Source organism: Cololabis saira, chromosome 9 (assembly GCF_033807715.1).
Source record: "Cololabis saira isolate AMF1-May2022 chromosome 9, fColSai1.1, whole genome shotgun sequence".
NCBI lineage: Eukaryota > Metazoa > Chordata > Actinopteri > Beloniformes > Belonidae > Cololabis > Cololabis saira.
The window spans coordinates 23,060,848-23,081,694 of record NC_084595.1 but is presented as its reverse complement, the minus strand read 5'-3'; the positions used below and the strand labels follow the sequence as shown (position 1 = coordinate 23,081,694).

Here is a 20,847-nt window from a genome sequence, read left to right as displayed (position 1 = left end):
GTGTTCTTGTTTCCCGGAAGAATAAAGGATGTACTTGTCACTAGAACTCCTACCTCAGATCTAGGGGTGCAAAGTCGTGATATTGGAACAGTCAGGGTATCTGAGGCTTTGCAAACTCTCCTGTACTCACAGGAAGGAAATTTGACAGTAGCAATTCCTTCCTGCTCATTTATGGACATAACTACACCCACACTCCCCAGCACTCCTCTACCCACCACCTGTACCAGAAAAAATAAGTTAAAATGACAGTCCCAGGAAAAAACCTGTAGTAAAGATTGTTGTTTTGTCTTGTTTCACTAACCTGGACTTCAGATCCAATCTTAATAGTTTCCTTAAAACCTCCCAGTGCACAGAGTGCAGCAACAGCCTGTCTTCCAATTGCCTGAAGTTTAGCCAGTTTTCTGCCACTGCTGCTGCCGTTCTCCAAGATGCTCTCGGCATATTTCCCCAGTAGAGGGATAAACATTAGAGCACGGGAAAGCACCTTCCACCAAGAAAAAAAAAACATTAGTCTTTTGACAAAACACCTTATGAACATAAACTTTGGTCCAAGCAATAGAGTAATAACTTTCAATACTTTAAAATGATATAGGCTACAACTATCTACATGCAGTTCTGGTGCCAGCTACCAACATCTAACATGATCATTGTTGAAGGTTGAGGCATGAAGCTTTACTTTTTCCACAGTGCTCGTCCAGATCTGTGCAGTGTTGGACTCTGGAGCCGTGAGCAGACTATGCAGCAAGGCAATAACTTCAGCCGCCATGCTGTTGGCAACGTGGCCACTAATAAATGGCCGGACAGGGTCAGACCTATTCAAGGCAAATATTAAGAAGAGGAGTTAAAACCACAAGAATGCTATCTAACACATACACATGTTTGGTAAATTCTGTGTATCAAATCACAAAATAAATCAGAACACCTGGCCAACTCAGCATTCCTGTCCCTACAGACAACAGTCTGAGCAGTTTTCTTCTTGTCACCGGTGGTAACGCCTCCAGCAGTCTCTTGGGCCAAGGTCTCCACAGGGGGACCAACACTCACAATGAGTCCAGACTGAGCCCACTTGTTGGCCTTCCTTAAAGCAGCAGATGCTTCTTCTGTGATCACCTCGCAGCTTCCATTCTGCCAAGATTTAAAACAGGGCAGATGTGAGAAGAGCAGCTAAAAGACCACTCATTTACATATTGGGAATATGCATCTTTTGAGTTCCCTAATTTTTTACACTCATATTAAAACTCTTACCTTCGTCATATCTCTGTCCATCTTTACCACCTTTTCCATGTTTGCTCCAGTGCCAAGTCTGAAGGGACGTCCCTCAGAGCTGCTATATTTCGGGAAAAGTGGAAGAACACTCAAGTGAGCGCAAACCCTGAATAATCCTGTAAATATAAATCAATTTCAAGACTATAAGAAATATTGTACCTTAGAAGTGGTTGGAGAACCTCGTGAGATGACTGATCCTCTCTCTTGTGGATAAAAATTGACAGTTTGCCATCAACTGCCTCTGCTTCCTCACCAACATCGTCAGACTTGAGAGCTCCTTTGGAACTGGCCCGGGACAGACTAGTGTCTGGCTCAGAGAAGCTCGGAGACAGAAGGGTCTGGCAACCTGGAGAAAGAAGGGACCTTGTTAATAATGAAATGGATGTCATGTGATGCCATGGTTGTCATTTTTTTCAAATGTTTTTTCAGCATTTACATCTTTAAGAAAAGAGCAAACAGAGAACTCCTTGCCAGGAGAGACAGACCTGGTACAACATAGTCTGCTAGCTTAGCTAGCAGCAAGGCAGCGATCCGGGATGCTGGGTCACTGGCATCCAGTTGTTCAGCATCTAAAGTGTTAATAGAGTAGCTCCATGAAGGCAGAGCTACATTACCACAGTCCTCCACACTCATAAGAGGCAGGGCAGCTCTGCATAGCTGCAGGATGATGAGTACGAGCTTTGGAGAAGGTCTCTGGTCAAGCAGCAGAGACAAGAGCTTAGAAACACAGGCAGGCTGACTCAGGATGGCTTTTCCTATGTGACTCCTGGGATGCAAAACAAAGAGACATGTAAGTATATAGCAAGAATACATATGTATATAAACAGGCTCAGTATAAATGCAAACATGACTTTCACCTAAACTACAATTGGTACCTCGAAAGATCATTGAGCAGACTGAGCACATCCTGTAAAGCATCATTTCCAGCTGCCTGATTGCCACAGCACTCTGTTGCTCTGGCCAGGTGATTGGTTAGCAGGCTGGAGACCTGCCTTGCCAGACCAGAATGAACTGCATCTGTAGAGCCGCCTTTGAAGAGAAAGGGAGGGGGTGAAATCCTGCTAAACACCTGTAACACCCGTTCCTAGATAAACTCAAATAAAATCAAATTTGATTGCAGTTCATACATATTCGGAGTAAACGTCTATAACTTCTTATACCTTCCACCTTCTCCCACTCGATGCATCTGTTGGCCAGCACCTGAAAGGCAGCCCAAGCCATGGTGGCCACCTTCTGCTTCTTTGTCTGCTTCTCATTTGAGCTGGATTCTCTCTGACCACTTAAACTACACAAGCTATCCAAAAGCTGAACAAGACCACTCCGAACAAGGCACTGCTCCTCACTCCTGCAACAGAAAAAGTTAAATCAGATTCAAAAGTGTTCTAGTATGACAAGATAATTTACCACACAGATCATTCATAACTGATTCACTTGCCTGGTGTAGGGGATTGTGCAAAGCAAGCCAATACTGTTGGCACAAGCAATGGGGTAGCGAGCACACAGTGACACTACAGATGTCATGGTTTCTCCAAAGGCCTCCTGTACCTGCTCTACCATTCCACCACAGGTCAGCTCCTCCGTCCTGGACAGATTACATACAAACACAGATATTTAGAGGAAACAACATGTACAAATATCTGTTGTGCCTGAATATGATGACTTCAAATCAGAAAATGAATGAGTAAGTCGGCAGAATGTGCGGCACATTCAAAGTGCGTTTGGAGTCGCTTACCTTGGACCACCTTGCAGCACCATAGTGACAGGTCCGACCAGATGGGTGACCCCACCCACTCTAACAGCGGCCGTGAGCAATTCCCTCATGTGAACTAGTGCTTGCCTCCGTGTGCTGCCTCGTCGCCAACGTGTCTGTGCAGCTGACAGGAAGCTGCTGCTCGACACCTACAGACGTGGAAGATATTAAGACATGTCAGTGTCAAACCCGAATTCATAGACTTATTCTCATGCAGCTGTGGGAATAAATAACAAAGAACAATTTAGAAAAAAAGGATCTGGGTGCCATTCACAGTACTTACAGCCTGATCAGGTGTAGTCCCAATAAAAGCAAAGAGCTGTCCCAGCAGCACGCTGTACGTTGGTTTATCTCTGCTGTCATCAACAGTCAGAGACTGCAGCAGTGTAAATGAGCTGCTGCGATGACTGGTCGGATGGTGTCGCCTTCTAACAATAAACAAACAAAGAAAAAACATTAATCACCTCTATGAGTGGAGACATTTTTTCTTTCAGGTTATCAATAACAAATACCTTTGTGGAGCATGTGTAAACTCCAGATCTTGGTTAGCAATCATCTCCAAGTCAGAGGGTGCAGACATGCTGCGCAAGAAGACTGGCTGCTTGACCATAGGAATCACCGTTTTGTTATCGGACACGGACTTTGATGCTGAAACAAAAAATGAAAACAATGGATGGAAAAACTAAATAACAAATTCAATTCTATTCAATTAAATTTATTCCAATTCACAACAAAAGTAATCTCAGGCACTTTACACAAAAATACATTCAAGACCAATTATATTCCAATTTATTGTTAATCTAATCAATCCCAATAGAGTCCAGATTCAGAATTTATATAATCCCAAGTCATTAAAAAAAACAACAAAAAAAACTTCCTAACTCAGCAACCACACAAATTGGACTGAATCTTAACTGGTCAAATTCCCCATCCTGCCTGCTGACCAATGAGGCATATTACATTAAAGAAGAAAAAAAAAGTGTGTACCTGGACTTGATGTGCCAGCAGGTGTGTTAGTCAAACTTCTGCCGTGCGGAGAGATGGTAACATGGAGTAGCAGCTCCGAGCGGTTCATGAGACTTTTCACCAGCGTTTTTGTTTTGGCTAGCGGGGTGTTGTTTCTGATGTTTGACATGTTCACCTCCTGAAAGAACTTCTCCCTGATAGCAAAGATATACCATGTTAGACTAAAGACTAACCATATATAATATCAAATAATGTTAAGATATATTTGTATTAACTACCTCAATGCAAGGACAACATTTTCCAAGTCACCAAAATCAAATGGGACCTCCTTCAGGGAGCACAGTAATTCCAGCTCCTTCATTTTGTTCTGGTTTAAAAAAAACGACAAAAATAGCACTTAAAAACTTAAATAAAAATAAATAAAGTCTGTATGGTTAAATCCCTTAAGGAAAATAAAACAAAAAAATTGTGAATGAGTGGGTACCTCAAAGAAGTGATAGTCATGGAAGAAGGGAGTATTGTTTTCCAGTTTTCCTTGCTGGGCCTCCTCTACTTCACTCTGCCACTTCTGCTCCAATTCTGCTACACTCTGAAAGCAGCACAGAAGACCATTACAACCTGATTTATTCTTCAGTTCTGTTGTGGTTCAACTTAGTCTGATCATTTAATTTTTTTTTTGAACACTATATTTATTGACATTTTTTCCAATTATTACAACAATACAGTTATCTGTAAATAAAATGTACAATAAAAATTTAAAAAAAACAATGAAAGAAAAAAAAACAAACATAGCAGACAAAGATACAAAGACAAAACAACAACATAAAAAAAACCTTACGCACAAAACTCAAAACAAAACAAAAACAAAAACAGAATCCCCCCTACATCATCATTCGACAGAATCATCCAGTACAGGTCCCGACGGATTACTCCTCATAAAGCGCATGAACTGTCCCCAGATTTCCCAAAAGTCATCAGATTTCCCTTTCATGGCATATGTCAGTTTCTCTAATGCAAGACAATTTGAGAGTTCTTTGTACCATTGCTTTATGTCTGGTTTGTCTGGGTTCTTCCAAAACAATGCTATCGAATGTTTCGCCTGGAGAAGAGAATAAGTTATCATACTCTTCTTTCTACTGTTTATTTTTAAGTTATCAGGAAATATACCTAAAATACACAATTGTGGACAAATAGGAACATCTTCTGAGATAATCTGGGATAAATTACAAATTACTTCTTTCCAAAACTTGCGATCTCTGGGCATTGCCATATCATTTAATTTTAAGTCATTACCCTAGACATTTGATCACCCATAACTAACCACCTTTTTTAAAAAAAAAATACAAGTTAAGTTTTAAAGTACAAGTTCAAACTGAAATGTTAACTTTGCTATACAGCAAATGCTTACCTGCAACTGACGCTCCATTGCATTGATCTTTTTGAATGTTTCTGCCATGATCTTACAAACAAGATCATACTCCTCTATGTGATCTTCACGATACTGATAGTTGACGAGTGATTGAAGGGCATCCATCAGACTTAGATGTTTTATGACGCAGGATACTATCACTTCTTCCATAACGTCCGGCCTGATCACCTCCCTTTCATAAGACAGTGTAAAGTATAAAAGTCAAAGTGTTTCTGACAACACTGCTAAAGAATAAATATCAACATCAAGATCAACAAAGATGAGTTAACCAACCATAGGTTCCATTAAATTAAGCGTTGATCCTCAAATAAACACTTAAGTAAACACAGAGGAAAGTGAGCACGAAGGCCGCGTCGTGACAGCATGACTGGATGTAACAATAACAGCAACTTCCTGGACTTTTTTGTGATGTTTGCTAAAATGTACCATAACAAGATGGAACTGTCCCGATGTGATTACAGAGTGCAGAGAGGCTGAACTGCAACATACAGATCCAGTGACAGTCAAGATTAATTGTGAGAGATTTGCCTGATTTTACTTGTTAATTATTTTAAAGCCCTTTTTTCTGGTGTGAGCTGGAAGTATATAATATGAACAAGCCTTCAAGGCACATCAAATGTAGCCATTTTAGTCCTATTTTAAAAACATAAAAGATAAAATGACTAATCAATATGATTAGAACGTCAAATTATACTTTGTGTCAGTTGATGTTACATTTGCATCATGTGAAAGACATAGGCTATGTATTTTCCACCTCAGTCGCACAAAAAGAATCTTACTTAATGCTAGGACGGAACTGTGGTCGAGCCCTTCCAGACACTTCTCTCAGCCTACTCATGATCCCTGGTGGAAGGCGGATACGAGGTAAGTCAAAGTAGGTCCCAGGCATAAGACCTGGAGGTGGGATGAGCACATCAGAGGGGTAGGTGAACTCCCTGTCCTCCTCAATAGTGAGGGGCAGGGGGGAAGGGCTCGGTGTGAGAGCCGGAGAAATAGCACCATTTGCCTCCACCTGCCACTGACACCTAGAAAAAAGAAGATATTAAATTGAAAACAGACCCAGTCACCTGTTTTTCACTTTAGAATTCAGCACTTTTATTGGATTTAACTCTATACCACTAATAAAAAGGCATCCCTACTTAAAAAAACACTTTCACCATTAATTTAATTGGGAAATATTTAATTAATATCATTAAGCTGTGCCACCTTTGCAAGAGCTTCGAGCAGAGCAAATCATGGCAGGCTTCCTCCTCTCTTGTCACCTCCGGCCCGTTATATAGAATTCGGAGCATTGAGCAAGCCAACACGGACAGACCCAGTGCAAGGTCAGCGAGAAATGGAAGGCCTCCAGATACATCCTCAGAGGACTCCTGACAACAAAAACCAACATGTTCAGAATTACTATTCATAATGCCAGTATGATTAGTCAAATGTTAATACAGATGTGAGAAACATGCAAATTATTTATTTACCTGAGCTCTGACAGTGCAGGAGAACCCCCACATGGCTTTATCAGGAGTGTTGTGTTCACGTCCACTCCTCATCTCAAAGGAAAATGTAACAGTGTCTCCTTCAACCTAAAAAAAAGAAGAAAAAAAAAGGGAGAGACAAAAAAATTACCTCATGTAAATAAAATATGTGCTCTTTAGTCAGTCTCCAAAAAAAGAAAAAGGTTTCTATTACCTTTACAAGGTCTTTAGGCCATCCTGTCCCCAAGACACTGCGACTGCCATAACCTAGAGTGTTTCCTCCATATTCTGCTACTTTTCGACTGTTGGTGTTGGGACCAGCATAGATAACCAACTAGAAAATCAAACAAAAAGCTCAATACAAAATAAATAATCAAAAGCCAGAGAACTACTGTACTTGATAAATTCTTCGCACACAAGCTACAAAGTATGTGGGTCAGTGTTGCTAAAGTTGGCCAGAGTCATTACCTTGTCATAGTCATACTGTGAAGAACACCGAGAATCAAAACGAAGGTACAGGCAGCGGGCCCCTGGGATGTGTACCGTCTCCTTGAACTTGTAATTATCCCGAACAGGGTGCACCGTCTCTACCGTTTTCCCAGCAGCCCATGGGGCAGGGATCTTCAGTCCAGTCAGGAAACCCGGCTCCTCACGTTCATCAAGAATTCTTATTTCAAGAATACAATTGGAATTTAATATTAGTATTAACCCCCTAAGGGAAATTGTATTGGTGGAGTATAAATTATTGAGCAACAAAAGAAATGAATAATTAAATTAATTCCAAAAAACAATGGTAAAAAACACTTTGGTGTATTTTAAAAAATAGGTTCCAACAATTTTAAATCACATCAGAAGACAAGTGTTAAATATTCTACACATCTGTAATTTTTGTACATAAATGAATAACTACATTTAGAAAGTACATTTATGATTAATACCAGCAGTAAAATGAATATACGTGGTTGCACAGGGAATAAGAATTCCCTGATTACACTGATGCATCACTGTTACGGCTGTTGCCGTGTTCTGTGGATTTGGTAAACAAAAGGTCCAATATACTTTTTTGAATCCATTTTAAATATTTCAACAGTTTTTCTTTTATGTATTTTGAACGCTTACTTGTCATCAGCTATGCATGCCTTAGTTCCTTGCCCTACAGAGCCAGCCACATGTGGAGGATCGTCAGTGAAAAGTGGAGACTGAGTCTTGAGCAACAGAGCAGTCTGGAAAACACAGTGGAAATAAATACTTTACTGATTATTTCTTTTTTGGCTCAAGGATGTCTGTCTCATTAAAAGCAAAAAACTGTTTTTGGATTGGCAAAACTCCAACCTGGCTTGTGTAGAGCACTAGCTGCACCAACTGAGGCATGAGTGCATCAGCAAGAGTGAGTGTCTGCAAGTTGGGGTGCATAAGAGTTGTGAGCAAGACAGGAAGCAGGTGCCCAAGCATAGTTGCTTTTGTAACCTGTTCCAAGCCCTTCAACCTGAGCATCAAAGAGGGAAAAAAGGACAAATGAACTATTACGATCACAGATCATGAGCCAAAAAAAAAAAAAGCCTGTGGAGCCCGAATTAGAAAACAAAATCTAAATAAAACTATGTGTAAGTACTTAAAGGAAAGATACATTGAAAAGCTCACCTGGTCTCTTTGTCAGGTATGTCACTGTTAATGAGAGCTGTGGTCACCTGCTGCAAGGTCTCCAGTACTTCATCACATCCAACTAAGATTTTGGTTGCTAGGGACAGAATGCTGCTTTGCAGGTCCTGAAGACAACAAATAGAATTGGCCGAGACTTATGTAACACTGCCTCCGAGATTTTCAATAATTACAATAACGTAATATAAACTGGTAAATTAAATGTGCACAAAAGATCAAGCATTTTCTTTGCAAAACTTTCTACACCCATTGATTTAGGTGATTGGTTAGTTTCTTATTGACAGACACGGTTATGAAAAAAAGAAAGAGGTAGGGGTAGTTAAAGGGGGATGTTTACCTGTACCTTCATTGTTTCCCCTTGTAGGGAGCTATCACTGTCATCATTATCATCCGGACGGATAAGAATGGTGTTACTGAGGAGGTGGTTTTGAACAGCCATGAGGTAGCGCAGACAAGGTGAAACCACCTTGAGAGAGGGAAAACCATTCAAACTTGGTAAGACTGCAATATTTTTGAACATATGAGCTTACTCCACATAGTGACATATAAGAGCTGCTGAACTGATATTCATACTGGCACAGTGGAGAGCAGCTTCTGGAAGTCATCTCTTGCAACAGTCTGGCATTTGGTGATGAGGAGGCAAGATTCACGGACTACAGTCTTGAGGATACAATGCAACAGCTCATCATTCAGTCTGTAAAATAGTGGTATAAAATTACTTCAAAAAGGCATGCTGCAGGATGATGAGTAGCCAGACATCTACAAAGGATTCAAAATCTTTAACCTAAGTGGTGATGAGGAGGCAGCATTGCCACTTACATGTAGTGGTCATCTTCTTCACTCCCAAATCTATTCTTCTGCAGTTGGCCTGCCAAGTTGGTAAGGATGACATCCCGAAGTTGAGACAGTCCACTGTTTCGTTCTCCTGTGTATTCCACACAAAACGCACCAGAAAAAGACATTATAGTCACCAAACATGGAAAATACTAGTCATATAAATACTTTCACAGCAATCACCTTCAGTTAAAACCAGTTTCAGCAACTTGTTGAGTTCAGCTTCTCCCTGATACAAAGTATTTAGGCCTGAGCTACAGAGAAAGAAACAGAGGTAGAAGGACCATGAAAAAATAAATATGACCACTGATTATATGTCAACACTAAGTTATAACCATATCCCCTTTTTATAAATGTATAATATGAAGTACTTTCTGTAGAATTTCTGACATACCTGATAGCCAGGCACACTTCTTTCTGTATCTCTGTTCCTATCTGATCCACTGGAGCCATAAGTAACTGCCAAAGGAGAAGACCTGCACGACGCACACTCTCCCTATTCTGCTCCGACTGAGGATTGAAAAACCTAAACACCACCTAAAAACACAGACAACACAATTAACAGAACTCGAAGGTGGAGAAATCGGTTTAGTCAATTTAATCTACAACTTAACTAGACTACGTCTAAAACAAACCTGGAAGACCACTAAGATGCAGCGGATGATGCAGGTATCTCCATTCACCATTGCCTTCTCCATAATATCACAGATGCTGCTGAAGTGACGAGCCTCAATGGGATGTTGTTTACCAAGTAGGGCCCCCAGGGGCAGGTTGTTGCTGCTAGCGGCCAGCAAGTTCAGCTGGTGGATACACATAGCACCTACATGATGAAGTAGCTGATTCATCACCTCACCAGTAGTAACCACTTCCTCTGTAAAAAGACGTTTTGCAGATGATCACATCTCTGATTTCACTAAATAAAAAGTGAAACTTGAAGAGGACAATTTGTGTCTACCTTTTGGTTCTTTGATGACATGGCTAACACCGAGTCTATGGCACACATGATGAAAAGCTTGATTCCCAGGATTGCACCACTGATCAATGTAATCACTGGAGCAGGTCCATATCAAGTTGTTCATTGCATCATAACAAGCTCCTTTGAATTCAAAGATTTTTGAAATAAATATCAATAATTTTGATTATCCACTTTGAGACAACAGTCTTAAATTCAAAATATATTTATTAAGAACAAAATATACACAAGAAATGGCTCACCTAGCCCTGCCACTTGTGCTCCCCTGCCAAGAGAGCTGCCAGGAGCATCAATGAGGTCTGCACGGCTGCTGAACTGGCCATCAGCCAGGTTAAACACCAGGCTGGAGGCTAAAACTAAACAAAAATTATCTATTACACTCAGAAAAACATAACCTACATCACAGTACAAAGCAGTAGCAGTTTACTAATTCTTAATGAATTTCTTCATCAACAACTTTATCACAGAATATTGTTACTATTTTCTCAACTAAGATGTCATCATTAATCCCTACTAAAAACTGAATATATCTGTTAGACTTAGTTTATAAAGAATGTCAGAACCATCAATCAAACATGGTGGAAAGTTTTCAGTAGAGTTTTCTTATTTCCCAAAATTAAGAAAAAAATAAAAATAAAATCACAGCACATCAAATTAGCCCAACACAGCAAAGATTAAGCAGTCAGGGTGGACTTACTTTTAAGGGAGGACAGGCTGCTGGTACCTCCAAATAGGGAGCGTGTGGCAGAGCTACCAGATACACCAGGAGGCGAAACCAGCATTACTAGATAGGTTCCACACACATACATTGGAGTCTTCCTCAAAATCTTCAGAGGGAGTCCACAGCTTGTGTTGACAGCTATAAAATAAACCAACAACAGTGTCACAGTAAAATATTGAACAATACTATCAAGTATAACTGCACATTAGAGCAGATATGATTTTAATCCAGGTTCATTATAGTTTTCTACCATTACCAGACTGTTCTTCTTTGACTGTGTTGGTGATTGCAGATCCTGTGAGAGCAGCCAATGTGGCAGAATGGGAGGCCCGGAAGCGTGACATTCGACTCAAGAGCAGTTCATTCAAGCACTTGGAAGACTCGCCTTCTTTACGAGTAAGAATTACCCTTTCCTGCAAGATGTCAGCAACACACAACCCTGTTTGTGTCTGTGCCATGGAGAGGAGAGAGGCAAAAAAGAAGTATAAAATTAGAAAAGACAAAATTAATCGAGTCACAGACCAACCAAGTATAGCTGCAATTACACAGTAGACAACATTTGAAAAATCAATCAAAAACAGTTGCACGTTATGCAAAATACTTTGAACAATATACATTCTTAGGACAGCTGAGTGTTTTTGATCAACTTCAACTGTTCACTATAGTACTCATAGTACATGTAGTGGAGCACTCACTGTTAGGTGAAACACATCCATGAAGACGGAGTGACCTTTCTGTGTCTTCTCATTGAGACTTGCTGGAGACCAGACCCAATACAAGTAGCTTCCATCTGAGCATAGATGCAGCGTGGTCATGCTGCTGCCCACAGGAAAGTGATGGGTTGGCATGGGCACAATCTGGCACACCTGACCATGAACAGTGAACATTGGGGTTGGTTTTAGCCACGTTTGTTATATTCATCTTCCTGTATAATGCCCTTTCTCTGAGTGATGCAAGTCCATACATATACTTTGTTTATTACTACTCTCCATCCTGCGTCTTCAACTATGCAATTTGTTTGAAAGACACATTAATGTAAATAATAAAACTGCAATAATTTAAACATTAAATGATAAAACATTAACATTTCAAACATTTAAAGAAAGGATGATTCAACAAGCATCTGTTCAGAGGGGACTGAAAACATCTACATTACCTGGAGGGTGAAGGGGTCAATGACCTGGCACAGCTGATGAGGCTTGGCATCAAAAGAGGCAGGACGGTGGAGGAGGCGACCGTTGCTGAACACCACCCAGCCAGGCTCCAACTCTTCATTTCGACAATACACAAAACCCCTACGCAAACAAAGAGCATGCACAGCTTTGTAATCTGAATCATAGTTGAGATCCCAGGATGCAATTACTTAGTTCTTAATCAAATACTAAATTGTTGACAGAACTGAAGAGCAATGAGGTATCACATGACAACACCAGACAAAATGTCAAACTTAAATTGAAAAGATTAGGTGTTACTTTTTATATTTTTTTTTTTTTTTGTTTAAAACAATGATAAATGCAGCAAGGTTTAGTATTCCATGTTTTGCTGCAAGGTGAGAACCAAGGTATAATGATGAGTTTGCATTGCTCTGCAGTTTTATAAACATGACATATTTGAAAACTACCACTGTGAAATCGTGGAAAGCTTTTACTTTGAAAAACAGAAGACAGCAACATGCTAGGTAATCGTTTTTAAATTTGTATATCCTGCAGAGATAGAGTTACATCTCATTCTTTCCCCATACAAAGGCATGGATTCAGTCTCTCTCCCTCCTTCCCAGAAATGCAGTCTCATCCTCAATTGTGTATTCACCACTTCTGTTAAATTTGACTGCATTTTTGTCAAAGCACCTCATGATATTAAGATTGTGTATTGTCCTCTTACTGTTATGAGATTCATACAAGTACACTGCTTGCACAAAGTTCAATTGATTCTTTTCTGTTTACTAAACCAAATAACCTTGAATGGAAAGATTTTACCACAGCCGTATTGCCGTTTTCATCAAAAATGGTACACAATAGTACTGTTCATTTACAAATGCTTTCTTTACACCCCACAAACAGAGTATTTACATGTTATGGTATAACAAAGTATATATAAAGTTATTATTATGTATGTCATGCTGTGCAGTCAGTAGGTTTCATTCCAGAAACTTAAGCATCTTGTTTATCTGATTGAGAGTTGACTGTGAGAAGTTATCGACGGTATGTTCTCAACAGAAAGTGTCAGCAAGCTACCTGACATGCCGAGTCATGCTGTGAACAGCTACATTCAGTGGAGTACAAGTGAAGTGATCAGCATGGGTTGATAATAGTCAGTCCTGCTACAAGACCACAGCAGCGCAGTTTACTGCAGTTGTCCCCTGCTGTGAAGCTGCAGAGAATAGTCTGTCTTCATCCCCATTTGCATAATTTCTCCACAGAATTGCTTTCGAAGATATTATTCCAAAGATGGAATCAAGAAAAACAAAAGGTTCTTCCAGCATACAAAAACCTAAACCGCTTAGTTAAATCTGATACTCTGCTAGAGTTTATGCGACTAAAATTGAGTTAAAAATGTTAAAAAAGCCAAATTCTGCTTGCAATCTGAATCATATGCAACCACAGCATGAATTCAAGATGTGGTTTACACAACACTTTCTAGTCCATTTGAAGTTAAAATAGCTTGAGAAAGTGGCTTTGTAATAATGTTACTGGTTTGAAAATATCCAGGAAACAGCATGACCACACTGCTGCCTTTGAATGTATAAGAAATTATTTTCGCTGATTCTTCTGTCTTGCTCTCTTGCTATTCACTGAATGCTGCAAATGAAACCACCCATGATGGAATGAGTGTCACATTACCTCAGTGTCCCATGTAAACCAGAGCCCAGCTTGCCGAGTCCTCTCCCACAGGAATTAGTGGTATATAGATATAGCCCGTCTGTGGCCAGACAGCGCCCTAAGTCTGTGTCTGACAGGTACATGAAAAAAAAAAACCCAAAAAGAAACATTTTGAAAAATCCCAGAGATGTAAAACAATCAAACGCACAAAACCAAAGTGAAGGAAAAGTAAACATATAGATAAAGTAATTAGTGGACAAAAGCAGTTGAGAGAATCAGGATTCTTTCAAATTCAAGAATTGTGATGCATTTAAAACTCTGATCACAAAAACCCAGAACGCCTGAAGCTTTAGGTTGGCCTAAAATCTAAACATGCATGCATATATATACTAATATATATATATATATATATATATATATATATATATACATACATACACACACCATGATCAACATCTCTCACTGTACAAGGTCAGCTGATCGATTGCTGCGTCAAGTGAGTGAGACATCACTTTCCCCTCTTTTGTTTTATTTCCTAAACCTCTCAGTCACAACTCTTTATTTAATTTCACTCGTGATGAATGGCTTTACAAATTAATAAAATAAGAAAGAGGTATTATGTCAACAACAACAACAATGTTCTCCACACAAATTTTACTGTGGCCTTTAATAATACTCATATTTATTTGTTAAAGAAATGTCCCAAATTGTTTAACATGGTTTTTACCTTTACTCTCTGTCCCTCCAGCAGAATTATCAGGTGTGGGAAGCATGTCCTCAAAACCCCAGGACACACTGTGTTTGCCCCCCAAGAGGCAGGATGGAGAGCCTGGGCCTCCTTCAAGGAGCAAAAGTCTTTTGCAAGAAATGTACAAAGAGGTTACGTGTAGTTATAATCATTAACAATTGTCTTTTACTGAAACCAAAGTGCTTCCTTCACCTGTAAAGAACATCTGATACAGAGAGCTGGCCCAGATCAGATTGTTTCTGCAGCAGGTGAACTGTGTGGATGAAGGTCTTCAAGGAACCCCTAGAAAATAATTTGGAAAATTAACCACCAAACCTCGGCATAAAATAAAAGTGTAAGCTCTATGGTGGGTACTTTTGACAGGAATAACAACTCAGCTTGATAATGGAAAGGATATGATGTCTACTGATGTAATGTTTAAATGATTATTTTTTAAACTCTAATCAAATACATTCCTCTCATCTGTCTAAAAAACTCAAGAAAGATTTTTTTCAAAAGCTACACAAAGAGACAAATATTTTCAGACAAAGTGAACTTTCAAACAGTGCTACAAGCCGACGCTGACTGATTTTGGTTCAGTCTACAAAAAACAAGTTGTTAACAGCTTGAGGTTGGAACACTGCATGGAGCGTCTTCATCTGAGAGAGTTCTTCCTTCCCATTATTTCTGATGCTTTCACATCTTGAAGAGTATTGTTTTAACCATCTAGTAACAGGAAACCTTCCGGTAAGTGTTACTCTAATATAAGCTTTTGCAAACACCATTTGCTTAACACATTATTTACAAAAACAATCAGAAGTTGTAGAGATGGGACAGCAGTGGCAGAATAGACGGGCTTACCTGGCACATGCGAGGGCCACTAGTGCAGCAGCAGCATTTTCCCGCTGTCTTTGAGTGTGTAGAATTTGTGACCGAGGTTGGCCTGACTCCTGGGCACCATCTTCCAGCCAGGAACAAAGCAGTCCTTCCAAGCCATTGAGGCAGTCAGCGGGCTCTTTGCTGAGGCTGAGCGGCTGACAGTCCCGGAGGCAAGCTAGCAGTACTTCTGCAGTGACACCACAGAGTGCCGGGTCACTGCGAGTTTGGGACTGCAACAGGGGGAAGACCAGCAGCAGACCGACACGGGAAGTGAAGGGCGCCTGCTCAGGTTGCTGGAGCAGACCTTGTCTTTTGAGCAAAGCCAAGGTCTCCTCATCAGCCCCTCCAGTTCCCTCTCGCTCCTGCTGCTCCTCCAGGGCCAACTGCCGCTGCGCCCCCCACAGGCCACGCAGAGCATTGAGGCGGTACTCCAGTAGACGGGCGTATGCATTGCTCTGATTCCCACAGACAGCACGCAGACGTTCGGCAAGCTCTACAGGGTTCTTTGTCTCAAACGTCAGAATCTAGAGGGCAGAGGAAAATGTTTGGCAAGTTTTTCAAAATTTTGTCTGCAACTTCAAGCAAAAAAACTAAACAAATTGTCGTTAGAAATAACCAACAGCTCAACAGACTCAATATTTCACAGCAGAATCTGGGTAAATAAAATTTAAAAATATCTTTTTGTTTCCAGAACATTTTGTAAGAATATATTTATCCAAGAACATCTAGCTATTTTGTGGATTCACTAGCTAGTGAAACTAAGACAATTAGTTGAAATAACTTTCACAAAATTAGTTTTCAACTGGGCATTTCTTTGTACCAATGATCAGAAAAAGCAACGCAGATTATGATTTTCATATTACAAGTAAAATGATGTGCCACATGTGCACTTAGACAGCTTTTCAGATATTGATTACATTCTGTAGCCCATGAATCAAGGACTGGGAAAAAAAAATCCATTATACCATTTAGCAGGCACAATTTATATTGATTCAGTTTCTGAAATGCTGCTTATGTTACAGTAACACCCCTTAACTGGATGCTGAGCCATCTCCACCTTGCTCTGCAAAGCAATGCTGCCAGTGGATAAAAATAGTCGGCATCACAACACCTATAAAAACACCACTGAATGGCCGAGTCAGTCTTGATGCTGGACACAAATAACCAAAAATGTAAAGAGTCCGAAAATAACAGAGTTTTATCTTTTTTCCTTCTGCTTCTTCGAGGAGAGGATCATGTTGACTAATAAGTCACCGCTTAGCTTCATACCATGAATATATCATAATGTATGAACAATGACTCCACCAATTTTAATGCTATGAAATGTCCATACTTTCAGTGTCATAAATATTTGTACATTGCTGTACGTCACCTGACTGCGACAATATCTGCAAGATAACATTGCTTTCAATGCTCAGACAAGTTTAAAAGCAACCAACAGTCCTCAATTCATCCATGTGATTCTATGGATTATTTGCACAGCCTTGTTCATGTCTTTCCACTTGCAAAGCTAGTGGCTTTATAGACAAATAGGACTCATAATCTGTTATGACCCAATAACTAATGTAAATAGAACAAAGACTAAAACAAACTATCAGTTATTATTAAGTGGTACTAGAACAAATCAAGGGGATAAAAAGAGTTTTGTTCCGCAACAAGATTAATCTACACAGCTGAATGTAGATCCCAGTCCAAACTAAAACTAAAACAAAAAAGGGATCTCTCCTGCTGATATGGACCCACGTCTTATACCTTCCTCATTATCTTCTTGTAACAAATACCGCTGTACCATAAAATGTAATTTTTTTAAAACAATGTCGACTTCTTTTACATTATCTCTGTGTTATTTTGACCAGAGAATGTTTTAATAAGACATTGTGTCAAGAACCTTTGAAAAACGGCCCATCGCCTGACTTCATTAAACATTTCAAGCGGAATTTCACTTTATTTGAAATAGCTCTATGTTCACTACTACCCATTTCCTAATAAAATGGAAGAAAAAAAACAGAATGGTCGGTCATTATATGTCAGCACAACATGTGACAGAAGCAAGTCCTTTACAAACTAATGGATGCTACCATACAGAATGATCCAGGTTGTATAAATACATTGTTGGCTCGAAGTTTCTATAGTCATCATTGTAAAGTTTTACTCCACTAACATGACAGAAATATCCGGTTTACACGACTTGCTTTCAAAATAAAAGCATTGTTTGTAAGTACGCCATGTGAACTCCAAAGTTCAAACATCAACAGTGAAATTAACTGTAATTAACTAATAATAAATCCCAAAATATGTGTTTTCATTTTAGATCAATTTAAATCTTTGAAACTATGTAGCCCATAACATTTTCATAAAAAACCTCCATCATCTGACAAAAAACACTTTATCGATAGTTGGATAGATGGAAGATGACTGTAGAAACTGACAGCAACTACTGTTTGTGATCTCTGATGAACCCACAGTAGAGTCAAGCTCATTAAACCTTGTACTACATTACTGCAAGAGCCATGTAATAGCTTTGCCATGTGGTATGATTAACTACATAAAATATATGTTGTTACGTAAAATAAAGTTCAAACCTTACCTCGGTAATATATAGTGTACACGGTTACATTTTATGTTCAATATATACATTCAATGTCAAATAAAGCTAAATTGACGGCACAATTTGACTTGGACGCATACACTATATATCTTTGCTGCCCAATAGCACAATGATATACATTCTTTGGGGGAATGTTTGCCATTAGTAAGAATATAATGCCTTACAAATGCAGAATCTATAAGACAAGTCGTTATATTTGCGAAGCTTATACAGGACTGTCTCAGAAAATTAGAATATTGTGATGAAGTTCTTTATTTTCTGTAATGCAATTAAAAAAACAAAAATGTCATACATTCTGGATTCATTACAAATCAACTGAAATATTCAAGCCTTTTACTATTTTAATATTGCTGATTATGGCTTACAGTTTAAGATTAAGATTCCCAGACTATTCTAATTTTTTGAGATAGGATATTTGAGTTTTCTTAAGCGGTAAGCCATGATCAGCAATATTAAAATAATAAAAGGCTTGCAAAATTTCAGTTGATTTGTAATGAATGTATGACATGTTTGCATTACAGAAAATAAAGGACTTTATCACAATATTCTAGTTTTCTGAGACAGTCCTGTATTTTGAAGTACTCCAGAGGAAACCAGTTGACAACAGTGGGATTTGACGGCAAATCAATGACAGGCAGAACAGTAAACTTGCAAATATCAGTGCTGTCGTTTATTATTAAGGTTGTATTGCAGTAGACAATGAAGTAGACACTAAAGTGACCTAAGCTAACACTATTAAGATCAATACTGGTGATTTTAAGTTCCCCAATCATTGTTATTTCTGTATTTATCCTAAACTGTGAGAGATTAAAGTGTGAGAGATGTCTTTCTTCCACCCACCTCTTGTTCGGTGTCGCCCTGCTCTGAAACTCCGATCTCACTGGGCAGCTCTGCCAGGTCCGTGACCCGAATGAGTCCGTCGTGGAGAAATATAGTCTCCTCCTTCACCGAGAGCCACTGGGACGAATCCACGGCCCCGGAGCCCATTGCTCTCTCCTCCGACAATGATGCCAAAAGGGTCGAACATTAAAAATTCAGTGCCAGAATGACAGAAAAAAACGCCCTAGTCAAGTCAGTCAGCTAGTACAAAAACATGACCGTCTGATCGGACTGTGACGCCGGTTTAGGAGCTAACGGAGCACGGCCGGGGTGGTGAGGGAGCGGCGGCTGCAGGTGCTCATCCCGGGGCTCACCTGCCCCGCTAGCAGCTGCTGGGTTAGCCGGAGCGGAGCTAACGCACTCACCGCGTTAGTGACCGGAGCTGCTGGTGCTGGTGGGCGTGACACCTGCACTAAATCCGCTATTATTGTGTCGCGCCTGTGCGACGACCGTCCTCTCGGGACGAAAACGGCATCTACGGCGATCTCATGTACACAGTTCAAATGTGAGTGTGGCGAGCCCCGCCGCCGGCTCGGCTGCTGTGTCAGCGCCCTGGAGGAGATAACAAGTCAGCAGGCTGTCAGTGCGACGCCATGTTTCCAAGGCCGACTGGCCGCTCCCAGCATGCACCGCGCGCCATAAGCGAAACCGTCGGATAATAAGGCAAGGCAAGGCAAGGCAAATTTATTTATATAGCACAATTCAACACAAGGTAATTCAAAGTGCTTTACATTGACATTAAAAGCGGCAAGACATAATTAGACAGTAAATAATTCGACATAATTAGACAGTAAATAACAAACATGATTGAATAAGATGATAAGAAAAGAAGTAAAATAATAAAAAGCACAAGCTGTTAAAAATAAGGGCAGTAGAATACAGCAGGTAAGTTTAATTTAGGGGTACGCTTGAGTAAACAGTAATGTTTTTAACCCTGATTTAAAGGAGTGGACAGTTGGAGCTATTTGGGGTAAGAAGCCCATAGTTAAGGCAAGGCAAGGCAAGTTTATTTGTATAGCACAATTCAACACACGGTAATTCAAAGTGCTTTACATCAACATTAAAAGCGGCAAGACACAATTAAACAGTAAATAACAAATAAAATGACAAGAAAAGAGGTAAAATAATAAAAAGCACAAGTTGTTCAAAAATAAGGGCAGTAGAGTACAGCAGGTAAGTTTAATTTAAGAGTACGCTTCAGTAAACAGTAATGTTTTTAGCCCTGATTTAAAGGATCTACAGTTGGAGCAGACCTCAGGTCTACAGGAAGTTTGTTCCACCGGTGAGGAGCAGAATAACTGAACGCTGCCTCACCTTGCTTGGTTCTGGTTCTTGGGACACACAACAAACCAGATCCAGATGAAGCTCAGGGGTCTGGGAGCTTCATAGGAACTTTTGGTCCAAGACCATTCAGTGCTTTGTAGACCAGCAGTAAGATTTTAAACTCTATCATTTGACTAACTGGAAGCCAGTGTAGTGATAATAATGATATGTTAATGCAACATTTATAACAAAACAATTTTGGCAAGATGTTTATCGGTGGTTAAAGACTGGGATAAACAACTTCAGCAAGTTTCAGGTCCTAATTTATATGGATGGTCTGCCAAAGAAGGTATCCAAGATGGTGAACATAATTCTAATTTTGGGTAAATATCATATACATAAAAATAAATGGAAAAACAGCAAACCCTCCATAGTATGTTTTAAAAAAGAAATAAAAAGTTATATAACATCTATTAAGGTACTTTCAAAAGAAAATCAGTCTATAAATGATTTATGTGAAACCATGTTAGAGTCTCTTGCTCTTTATGATACAATCTTGCTACGCTTATACATTTTTGTAGAAATGTCAACCCCTGTGATTATTT

At 39.7% G+C, this 20,847-nt stretch overlaps 1 protein-coding gene across 8 annotated transcripts in view; it reads right to left on the bottom strand.

Annotated features, from left to right (window-relative positions):
- Nucleotides 1-19,591, bottom strand: part of LOC133450316 (probable E3 ubiquitin-protein ligase HECTD4) — a 37,729-nt gene extending 18,138 nt beyond the window's left edge. For 3 of the 8 annotated variants that reach the window (XM_061728833.1, XM_061728837.1, XM_061728838.1), the window contains exons 1-42: nucleotides 18,941-19,591; nucleotides 15,475-16,016; nucleotides 14,827-14,916; nucleotides 14,614-14,741; nucleotides 13,908-14,016; nucleotides 12,224-12,362; nucleotides 11,763-11,933; nucleotides 11,324-11,516; nucleotides 11,044-11,205; nucleotides 10,589-10,702; nucleotides 10,329-10,469; nucleotides 10,009-10,244; nucleotides 9,768-9,910; nucleotides 9,557-9,627; nucleotides 9,359-9,464; nucleotides 9,113-9,257; nucleotides 8,877-9,005; nucleotides 8,522-8,646; nucleotides 8,213-8,366; nucleotides 8,000-8,103; nucleotides 7,349-7,547; nucleotides 7,095-7,214; nucleotides 6,884-6,988; nucleotides 6,618-6,781; nucleotides 6,191-6,436; nucleotides 5,391-5,583; nucleotides 4,467-4,571; nucleotides 4,261-4,349; nucleotides 4,004-4,176; nucleotides 3,529-3,664; nucleotides 3,300-3,444; nucleotides 2,999-3,165; nucleotides 2,702-2,848; nucleotides 2,427-2,611; nucleotides 2,142-2,295; nucleotides 1,752-2,032; nucleotides 1,426-1,612; nucleotides 1,246-1,327; nucleotides 923-1,125; nucleotides 677-812; nucleotides 302-484; nucleotides 54-218 (exon numbers count right to left, since the gene is read on the bottom strand). In XM_061728833.1, the coding sequence (XP_061584817.1) occupies nucleotides 54-218; nucleotides 302-484; nucleotides 677-812; nucleotides 923-1,125; nucleotides 1,246-1,327; nucleotides 1,426-1,612; nucleotides 1,752-2,032; nucleotides 2,142-2,295; nucleotides 2,427-2,611; nucleotides 2,702-2,848; nucleotides 2,999-3,165; nucleotides 3,300-3,444; nucleotides 3,529-3,664; nucleotides 4,004-4,176; nucleotides 4,261-4,349; nucleotides 4,467-4,571; nucleotides 5,391-5,583; nucleotides 6,191-6,436; nucleotides 6,618-6,781; nucleotides 6,884-6,988; nucleotides 7,095-7,214; nucleotides 7,349-7,547; nucleotides 8,000-8,103; nucleotides 8,213-8,366; nucleotides 8,522-8,646; nucleotides 8,877-9,005; nucleotides 9,113-9,257; nucleotides 9,359-9,464; nucleotides 9,557-9,627; nucleotides 9,768-9,910; nucleotides 10,009-10,244; nucleotides 10,329-10,469; nucleotides 10,589-10,702; nucleotides 11,044-11,205; nucleotides 11,324-11,516; nucleotides 11,763-11,933; nucleotides 12,224-12,362; nucleotides 13,908-14,016; nucleotides 14,614-14,741; nucleotides 14,827-14,916; nucleotides 15,475-16,016; nucleotides 18,941-19,087 (6,714 nt within the window). In that variant the 5' untranslated portion in view covers nucleotides 19,088-19,591. The remainder of the gene's footprint in view (nucleotides 1-53; nucleotides 219-301; nucleotides 485-676; nucleotides 813-922; nucleotides 1,126-1,245; nucleotides 1,328-1,425; nucleotides 1,613-1,751; nucleotides 2,033-2,141; nucleotides 2,296-2,426; nucleotides 2,612-2,701; nucleotides 2,849-2,998; nucleotides 3,166-3,299; nucleotides 3,445-3,528; nucleotides 3,665-4,003; nucleotides 4,177-4,260; nucleotides 4,350-4,466; nucleotides 4,572-5,390; nucleotides 5,584-6,190; nucleotides 6,437-6,617; nucleotides 6,782-6,883; nucleotides 6,989-7,094; nucleotides 7,215-7,348; nucleotides 7,548-7,999; nucleotides 8,104-8,212; nucleotides 8,367-8,521; nucleotides 8,647-8,876; nucleotides 9,006-9,112; nucleotides 9,258-9,358; nucleotides 9,465-9,556; nucleotides 9,628-9,767; nucleotides 9,911-10,008; nucleotides 10,245-10,328; nucleotides 10,470-10,588; nucleotides 10,703-11,043; nucleotides 11,206-11,323; nucleotides 11,517-11,762; nucleotides 11,934-12,223; nucleotides 12,363-13,907; nucleotides 14,017-14,613; nucleotides 14,742-14,826; nucleotides 14,917-15,474; nucleotides 16,017-18,940) is intronic. The other 5 variants (XM_061728835.1, XM_061728839.1, XM_061728836.1 and 2 more) reach the window with 3 other exon arrangements.
- Nucleotides 19,592-20,847: the final 1,256 nt, after the last annotated feature.